This window comes from Falco biarmicus, chromosome 7 (genome assembly GCF_023638135.1).
Source record: "Falco biarmicus isolate bFalBia1 chromosome 7, bFalBia1.pri, whole genome shotgun sequence".
Taxonomy (NCBI): Eukaryota; Metazoa; Chordata; class Aves; order Falconiformes; family Falconidae; genus Falco; species Falco biarmicus.
In genome coordinates, this window is record NC_079294.1 from 31,579,456 (window position 1) to 31,589,715 (window position 10,260).

The following is a 10,260-nucleotide window of genomic DNA, read 5'->3' on the forward strand; positions in this document are numbered from 1 at the left end:
AGTATCCCCTGGACAGTGAAACAGCTTTCTCCCTGTGCTGCTTGTGAAGCTGTGTTTTGCAAATACTGGTTTCTAAGTATCTATCTGGAGACGCTATTATCACAAAAGAAGCTGCTCCTTAGCTCTGAGCAACAGGAGATACAAGTAAGAGATGATGGTGTACTGATGAAAGGTTAAACGCAGCCAGTAAAGTATATGCCCCTTTTCATTGTAATACCATGCAGTATCCCATATTTTTGGGGATACCAAGCACATAAACTGGAAAATATATCTTTCAGGTAAGTAGCAAAAAGAATCTGTTTAAGCCTTTTCTGATAGTGAATTCTTTAAAATAACATGTCCTCATTTGTAATTTTTTTTGAGCTTTTCTCCTACTCCCTGCTGCTGTTGAGAAGCACTTTTCACATGGACTTACAAGCAGCCTCAACTATCAGTGGTTAGCACCCCGTTTTCCTCCTCTCTATTGAGGCAGTTTCATCTCTGAGGTACTAGAAAACAAGTGTGAGGAACACACTGCCCACAGTGCAAAACGAGCACTCAGTAAGCATCAGCAAGAGTGAAACCTGTGACACACAGCTCTTCTAAGTACATAAGATAAACCAGAAGGAAAGAGTATGCTTCCCTTTTGATCTGTTAGGGCTATAATGCTCTATGTTACAGCTGTCACGGTAACATAATTCCTTTCCCAAGTTGCCATCACCCTTTAAGTAACACTTCGTGTGAAATATGACCATTCAGACCCGGGAAAGAACAAATGTAGCCAACACCTGAACTTCGCTGTACATGGGCTACAACTGGAAGGCACTTTGTATTGTTTCTCTGCTCACTGGGTTAGAGAACATTCCTTAAGCCGTATTTTTTTTTCAAAGGCCAGCTCCTGCTTCTGTTAAGCCTGACTGTGAATGCAATAAACACAGAGTAACATCATGTAATCAACTACCACATCTTATTAATTAACAGACACAAGAAGAGTCTAACTGCATTCCCACTTTCACCAGGGCACCTGTTGAGTTAAGATTAGATGGGCTCAACACATGCCTCACAAAAGGGGGATCCTCTTTTTTCCAAAAACAGTATCCATATCGGAGAATTGGATGAAAAGAAAACAAAATTAATTAAGCCCAGGTCATATTGACATCCAAATGACAGCGTTTAAAAATCAGTAAACCTTCTTTACAAGAAAATAGAGGAGGGAAAAAAAAATCAAATATCATTTTTACTCACCTGTACTACTTCTACTCCTCTTTTCCTGGAAAAGAAAAGGAAAAAAAAAGGAATCATTAATGTTTGAAATGTAGGGAACATCTAAAAACAAATACCAATGGAAAAGGGTTGCTTCATACTGGAACGCAAACAATAAAAATCTGCACTAATGGGCCTGACTCAAATTTGGGAAAGCACTTGTTCAGTTCCATTCCCTGCCTAGGAAGCACTTGGGCAGCCTCTGGATCATGGCCTCAGAAGTGACCCAAGACGCATACTAAGCAGCCACACCACTGGGACTGATACAGCTGCAGATGAGCAGAGGTAGGAGGTGGGTCATGTTAGGGAAGATGTGCATTAATTTTAGTCACTTCTACTTTGCTCTTCATTTCTTATCTGCCCTCAGAGTGTGTGAATTGCACCAAAGCACATCCCATATGATGGACAGATCTTTGATTTTGATCCAAGTATACAGGCATAAATGTCAGGGAGAATGAACAGAGCACCTTGCAGCTATTTATCCTCTTACTTACAGCCTTGTTCTACCCAGTCATCTTGGTACACAGAACGCTTCCCAGAGCTACACACACACAGTGACTTGAAACCCCTGCCAAGAAACTTTGAAGCTGTCCCATGGCTTGTCTTCATCACAAGCACAAAGACACCCAGGCTTGCTCCACAGACTAACCCTGCAAACAGAGCAGGAAAGCAGACAGAGGAAGGGTACAGGCACAGGTCAGGTCCAGAACAGAGAGACTGCCCTGCAGCTGGAGCACCCTGCCCAGATGTGTCACCCTGCTGCAACTTCCATTGCAGATACATCTCCACAGATCCACCGCTCAAGACAGATTATCCATTCTGGAAGCAGTGCCTCAAAACTACAATTATTTAAAACTCCAGCTGGTGATTAGGACTGTACTGTGTCAGATGGATCTAACTGTGGACCTCAGGCAGAGGCAACAACCCCTACATCATGTAGCTATGCCCGAAGAAAATCTAATTAATTCCACAAGTAGCCACACAACAAAACGCGTTAAGATTCAACCCCATAAAGTGAGTACGCTCCATTGTTCCAGCCTCAGCAAGCATCAAGCTACAGGCTGGGATGGGACTCTGTGTGCGCATCAGCCCTCAATGCTGTCATTTCCTTTGGACAGAAAGGGACACACACCCCAGTACGTGAGCAGGGAGACGGACACAGCTTCCTGTGACACTGTTCTAGACAGCAGGCAGTCTGGATGTGGGGACACCAGAGAGTGCAATGCCACACGGTTTAGACACACACTTGGACTTCAGTTCAGAGACTTGCAGTCAGCCTGGCTCCTGAAGGAGCAGACTTCGAATACTCGGGGTTTGTCAGAAAGGCGCAAGCCTCTGAACGATGCTTTGACCATTTGGGGAATAGTTTTGGTGACCCAGAAATGTCAGGGATAAGAGACTGGAGAGGCCTGCTAATTATACACCAAAATGTTGAGAACTGCAATTGGTAGAGCCAAATTAGGCATATCTGCAGAGATGGCCGTCTCCTCTGTTGATACGAGAGCTGAGATTCAGGTACCTACAGCCAGACAAAGCTCAGTCACTGCATTTGACAAGTTGTCCAGCAAAACAAACTATTTCTGCTCTAGTCTTGAGAACAGAACTGAATCCCTGGCACAAAGCCCAGCCATCCCTGCTCCATGCCATCCTCCCAATATATGCAGGCTGTTAAAATATGCTAGAACCTTCTCCTCACTTGGACATAGGAAATATAGACATAGGAAGACACAGGAAATATAACTTAAAAATCAAGCACCTCAGCAAGCACAAGACTGGAATCTCTATTCTTTGGTCTCCCTAACTCCCTATGTGAAAACTAAAGATCCTTTTTGGGGAGGTCACAGAGCAGACTGCTTAACTCTGCCCTCAGTACTTTTCTAAGAGCATCCATGGTGCTGCCCATAGCTGCAAGTGCTGCACACTGCTGAATACACAATGGCTCCTCCAGTTTTCTGCCCAATACAGCAAGTCTTTCTTTTGGGAAGCCATTACAAAGATGCTCAGAGGGACAGGCAATCAATCAGCATCTATGACACAAATTGCTTCCTTCTTCCACTTTACCAGGCTGGAGTTTTCTCCAGCCTAGAAGCAGCATGCAGTGCACAGCCACAACAGAGAGCTTGTCGTTGTTCAGCAAGGAAGTTAAAAAGAAAATGAAACCAAGCACCTATTGCAGAATTTCAAAGGCTACTGTTATCTGCAAGAGGATGTTAAGTGGTGAGTGATTAATATACTGCCATTACAGTGTGGGAAGCACTGCTGCAGACCATCATCTGAGGCTGGCCAGATGCATTCCAACTGTGTTTTAAGAAGAAAATACAAATTTTGTAGAGATAGAGTTAATAGCCAAATTGTTGAAACCATAATTTTCACACAGCTAAGCAAGATAAATAAGAAATATTAGGTGGGAAATACTTTTTTTGAATTAGGGCACAGCCTACTCAGAAGCATTCCAAGTATTGTAAGCTAAAACTTAAAATAACCAAACCAGCCATATTTTTGCTGTGTCTACCCTGGATTAAATAGAACAACTCAAAACTGCCACTAAAATACACCAGGCTTTAGACAGGACTGCTCCAGAGCCCCTGGAAGAATAGAGGCTAGTGGCAAGGGCTGCATTTCTTGCCATGCCTGCACACACACTGAATAAGCTTTGTTCTACTTTGAAGAAAAAAAAATACTCGCAAGCGGGTTGCCAAACCTGCTTGAGACACAGTCAGTCCAAAGGTTTTCTATAATCCTCCCAAAATGGACTTCGCAAATTTACCGAGACTTACTGAAACCAATTGTACTGCCCCAGCAAAAGGGAAGAAGCCAGACCAGCACACGAGCAGGGAGAGAAGGGGTGCCTGCTGTTAGGCATAAAGTCACGCGTGCTTGAAAAGCTGCTGGAAGGAAGATGCAATTACCAAGGCTGGCATGTATTGCTGGGTCTTCCCCTTTTTCAGAAAGGGGTGGTGGGGGTGGTCCCCTTTGGTTACCTGAAAAATGACAAGTTCTCATTTTTCAGGTAACCAAAGGGGACAAGAAACCATTCAAGTATGTGGATTTTGAGGATTAGTTAATTCAGGAAAGATCCTCTACTGAAATAGCTTTTTTGAAAATAAGTTATTTTAAAAACAAAAGTTATCGAAACGATCAAGATGTCAAGCAACCATGCACCTCTGTTCTAGCATTAGCTCATTCTCCGCCTCAAAGATTTCCTAAGTCAGTGACTCCAGGCTTTTCAGCTGAGCAGGTCACAGTTGCAGGCTGGGGCAGCAAGACATCCCTTATGCAACCAAGCATGCAATAGCATCTAACTGCGCCAACTGCCTGACATCACATTTGAAAGCTGATCCTACACACAAGAAACTCTAGGACGCTAAAAAAAAAAAAAAAAAAAAAAAAGGAAAAAGAGAGAATGAAGCAGACTGTGGGCCACAAGCAATAATTCCCCAGCAAGGGGCTATCTGTGCAGGACACACTATGGACCAAGACGGTGGCTGAATTAACTGCTCTGCAGTCCGACAGCACCATGGACCAGCCGCCACTTCATTCTGTGGTGCTTAGAAAGCTAGTAAGAAAAAATACATGTACAACCTTGCTGTACATTCTTTTGGGCTGTTTCTTTAGCAAAGAACAGGCTTTCTGTTACTTATGCCAAGACATGCACCACAGATGCACTTAACATACATGAGATACTACAACAAATTCTTCTCCCAGCGTAAACCACAGAGGCTTGCACGGGTACAGGACTGTGGCTCAGACACAAGCAGTGAACTGGAAATGCTGCAGACAAGCCAGACAGTGAAGAAAAATTACATGAGGGATACAAGATCCTGTCCAGGTTAGGCAGAATGCTTCCAGAGCTACAAAAGCCTATGTCAAAGATGCTGTCCCCTGGGGGTGCGGGCGGGAGGGCTATTTCACTTGGAGTACTGACCACCACTCTTGTGTCCCTCAGTGTTGTACATGACCCTTCTTTATTCCCATGCAGCTTGTTGTTAAGCCACTGCCTATCAGAGGAAGGGCTCCCATTCCCAGCCGGCCTGGCTGCCTCCCGGTATCGGCAATAGGCTATACAAAACCCACAGCAAGTCTCCCTTTCCGAAAGGAAAAGATAGATCACTATTAGCTGTATTTCCCTTCTCCCTCCAAAGAGGCAACACAACTGGGTCAAAAAGAGACTGTCTGCCTGCTTTCACTGAACAGTTGTTTGAAAAATTATCAGTTCTAAACCAGGAATACCCAGAGATCACTGTTTTAAAAATACATTTAATTCTCCTAGACAAGAATCTTGTACTCCAATCACGAGCCCAGGGGGAAAGAAAAAAAATTACTAGCAAACATTAGAAAACCTCTGGAAGAAAAGGGGAAAAGTGTTTGAGGGTGACAAAACTAAACACCTAAGTTACAGAAAAGCTTCAGTGTCTTCAACTGGCATAGCACACCTAAAGCTATGGGAACCTATTCAGGTGCAGCAGAAATTACTGACTGGTGCTTTGCATGTTCCCTTCCTTCAGCACACAGCTCTGCTGAATGACACATTGCAACACTTAAAGGAAAACCAGAAACATTTAAGTAATCGCTGCATTAGCCTGCAATACCAAATATAACCCAGAAGCTTGTTATGACTTACTGTTCTATGCCTGAAACTAGTGAACTACTGGATAACGCAAGCCTCACCATATGCAGTAGCAATTAAAATAATCACCATGCAAGCTGACTTCGTGGTTAAAGTCAGAATGATGTATGGATTCAGAGGAGAGTTCAATATCAAGTTACTGAAAACACACAAATTAGTGTTTTGGGACTGATGTTTTACCACAGTCTCAAACTACATAGAACAGCTGGCTTTTGGGGTTGTGTTTGGTTTTTTTAACATCCAAAGTAAACAGCTTGGACCAGACCCCCACAAGCATCTAGGGCCTGAACAACATAGTGAATGACAGTTAAAAGAGAAAATGACTATCAGGTCAAGTATCATAGCTATGGTTAAATTAAGTAACATATTTTTGCTGTCTGGTCTGAGTGATAGATCGAAAAATGCCTAACAGAATTTACCATTTCAAAGTAAAAGCCAATCTTTTAGCCTAAGAAGTTATTAGTGCATGCAGTGAGGTTCATTTTCTCAGACAGAAGAACGTTTTACCTCCAGAATTTCCTACATAAGTGGAAAATAATAATAATGTATTGCTTCGATATAAAAAATAAAAGCATCTTCCCAGAAAAGCAGTACGTTGATGTCAAAGGAAGCTGTATAAATATTAATAAATCAAACACCTGCAGCCATAAGACTTTCTGCCACACCATAATTATCAGACACTGAGGAAGGCACCAGGCAAGCGATACCAAAGCAAAGCATGAAAAACAGCCAGTACGGGCTATCCACAGCCTTGCAGACAGCCCGTTTCTCCTCCTGGTGCAAAGGCAAGTTCAGGTCATTTGCCTGAAGTTTTTCCATCAACAGAATACCCTGCATTTCTGTTATTAAATATTTGTGAGGAGCCTTGCTTTTATTATTTTTCATCACTGATGAACTCCATCTTCTTGTCTACCAGGGAAGTAACCAACTGGCAACCTCAGCACAGGGGTGCTCACTGTCCGGGGGTGACAGCTTGCAGCCACAGCCATCAGTGCATGCAGAAGTTAACTGAGGGCATCTGCAACTTTGCAAGACTGAGCTGTAATGAGGGGATTTTTTGTGGTTTGGTTTTTTGCACACAGACTATCAAGCAGGCAATTAATCAGAGTTATTATTACCAGTTTATATACAACTATTCTTACCTTTCAGCAAGCTTTTCCTCAGTAATCAGTATTTTGGAAAGATTTATGACTGAAATAGATCAAAAGTTTGCATTTGGGGAAGGGAGTCCTCCATTTTCTCAGTCTGTAAAGCACCATAGATCCAAAGCAGAAGGGAAATAAAAGTGCACCTTTATAAGCTGGTAGGAACAGATACTGTAGTATGGGGGAGAAAAAGGTCTCACTTAAGAGTTTTAAGTGCTCTTTAAAGGGGTTGAAAAGAGCTGAGACTTTGGGCTGCCACAGAGAACCTTTTAAGTAGAAAAAAAAATTATGGGGGTAGCCCCATTTGTGCATTTGTCCATGTTTTTATAAGGAGAGAATGGGCCAAGCAATAGCAGCCCTCATACATCAGACACTACAATACCATAAGTGATTTTCACACCACCTTCCCATTCATACATGGCATTTGGTAGAACCATCTGATCTTCTCCACATCTTCAAAGCATTATATCATCCCCATTTACAGCTATAAAAGTGCTTCTTAAGAGTGCCACATCAGAACAAAGCACCCTGAAAGGGACTGGAAAATTAGAGATCTTGGTAGGGCAGCAGCAGCATCACTCTAGTATGACATATACCAGTGAGTGCCTGTGTGGTATTTAGTTGCCAGCTGGGGTTAAACCATGACAACCTGTGGCACCACAATGCTTCCACATGCCACAAATTCCCACCGCAACAGACACAAATGTTTGCCAGCATCTCACAGCAAAGATCCAGCCAGAAACCCACCAATCACTTATCCTGCAAGAGAGCAATGACAGAAGTGAAGCATCCAACATCACAACTTCAGAGGTTCAAATAGCAGGGAGAAAAAAAGCCACGGAAAAACTGTAAGCAGTAACCACAGGAAATCAACTGTGTTTAGTCACAACATTAAGACAAAGTTTCAGTAATGGTTTAATGAAACATTACAGGGCTACTAATTTCAACATTAAAAAACAGGTATTGTGGCAATAAAAATCTATATATCCCAAGATAGAAAAGCCACAAAATCAGTAAATATAAACTCAAAAGGATCTGTTTTCTTTTTATACTAGGCATTTAAGACTGATCAGTGCTGAGCTGTGCCAGACTCTTTTCTTGGAACTGGTGACCCCTGGTTCTGGGAGCCCATACTCACTGCTTTCCCAGCAGGGACACAAAACTTTTAATCACAGTCTTTTGAGGGGGAAGAAAATAAAAAGGAAAAAAAAAAAAGGAAGAGCTACCAGTGGGAAGAAGGAATGATTAACAGCTGCACAGAAAAATTATTAAAGGCAGTAAGTTATTTGTCCTACCAGACATTGAGGCATATTTAGTACCTGATGACAATTATAAGCAATTGGGCAGGGTTCAGCTTTCAGCCATACGCTTACACTGCCAGACATTATCAGATTCAGTTCCCAGCTATGGCAGGCAGCCACACCATGTGATCTTTTTATAACCTTATTAAAAACCATCTTCAAACCAAGCTGTTTTGGCACTGTATCTTCCATTACAAGACATTTATTTCCCAAAGGTCAGAGTCCTTCAAATTTGCAGGCTAAATTGTTCTAGCATCATCCTTTGGCTTCAATAAACTGCTTGGTTCCTTAAGCACTGCAAAGAGCGTGCATGTCCTTTCTGCTCCCAGCCCCCTTTGTTTCCCCACAACCCTGGTCACTCCAGTGTTAACATGACCCATCCCTTTCAAAAGGTCTTTCTAAGGTCATGAGGCACCAAATTGTCCAGAGGGACCTCGACAGGCTTGAGAGGTGGGCCCATGCGAACCTCATGAAATGCAACAAGACCAAGTGCAAGGTTGTGCACCTGGGTCAGGGCAATCCCGAGCAGAAATACAGGCTGGGCAGAGAATGGATTAAAAGCAGCCCTGAGGAGAAAGACTTGGCGGGGGGGAGGGAGGGTTGTCGGTGGACAAGAAGCTCAACATGACCTGACAACATGCACCTGCAGTCCAGAAAACCAACTGAATCCTGGGCTGCATCAAAAGAAACATGACTGTGGGTCAAGGGAGGTGATTCTGCCCCTCTGCTCCTCTCTCATGAGACCCCACCTGGAGCACTGGGTTCAGCTCTGGAGATTCCCACAAGGAGGACATGGAGCTGCTGGAGCAAGTCCAGAAGAGGACCACAAAGATGATCAGAGGGCTGGAGCACCTCTCCTGTGAAGACAGGCTGAGGGAGTTGGGGTTGTTCAGCCCAGAGAAGAGAAGGCTCCGGGGAGACCTTCCAGCACGCCTAAAAGGGACCTATGAGACAGCTAGAGAGGGACTTTTTACGAGGGCATGTAGTGATAAGACAAGGGGGAATGGCTTTAAACCGGAAGAGGATAGATTTAGATTAGATGTAAGGAAGAAATTCTTCACTGTGAGGGCAGTGAGGCACTGGCAAAGGTTTCCCAGAGCAGCTGTGGATGCCCCATCCCTGGAATGCTCAAGGCCAGGCTGGATGGGGCTTTGAGCAACCTGGTCTAGTGAAAGGTGTCCCTGCCTGTGGCAGGGGAATTGGAACTAGATGATCTTTAAGGTTCCTTCCAACCCAAACCATTCTACAACTCTGCGATTTACATTTTTACAAAATGAGCAATAACCTCACACTAACAGGTTTACAATCTTAATGCTTAATATTACATACTTGCTCTCCAGTACCATGATATGTTCAATTAGCTGTCGCACTGAGGCAGACATTTTCTGCACGTGTTGATAACACTTCTTGGTACTATAACCATAAAACACTTAAAAATTTTATTCTCTGAAACCAAGCTTCTAAAAATTCACATTTTGTATTACTCTTATCAACTCTCCTCCCTGTTCTACTTGGACATGGAGAATTCCAACTGAAGAAGTGCAACATATTTGGCAAGCTAACCTACAATGTGCATAACTGTACTGACAGCAATTAACTTTTTTTTGGAGGAGGAAAGTGAAAGAACAGAACAAAAAAAATGACAAAAGGTGAACTGGTTTGGTCTCCTAAGCTCATTCTTAGGAATGCTGAGCGCCCACAATAAGCCTACAGTAAGCAGGCTTTCTGAAAGTGTCTCGCAATTGCTTTCTGGGAATCTGACCCCTTCAGGACTTCTCTTAGTTTTACATATCTGCCATAGTCAATCTTAACAATCTCGTTGGGGCTTGCACACAACTACCTGACAAAAACATACAGAAAAAGAAACCATATTAGACACAATAATTTACCAGAACCACTATCCACAGTTCATCCTAACTAGACCATCATCCCTCTAGGCAGTGCA

General features: G+C 43.2%; 1 protein-coding gene across 3 annotated transcripts in view; it reads right to left on the minus strand.

Moving 5' to 3' along the window:
- ITPK1 (inositol-tetrakisphosphate 1-kinase) overlaps window positions 1-10,260 on the minus strand; it is a 150,023-nt gene that overhangs the window by 114,784 nt on the left and 24,979 nt on the right. For all 3 annotated transcript variants that reach the window (XM_056347492.1, XM_056347489.1, XM_056347491.1), the window contains exon 3: window positions 1,225-1,249. In XM_056347492.1, coding sequence (XP_056203467.1) covers window positions 1,225-1,249 — 25 coding nt within the window. The remainder of the gene's footprint in view (window positions 1-1,224; window positions 1,250-10,260) is intronic.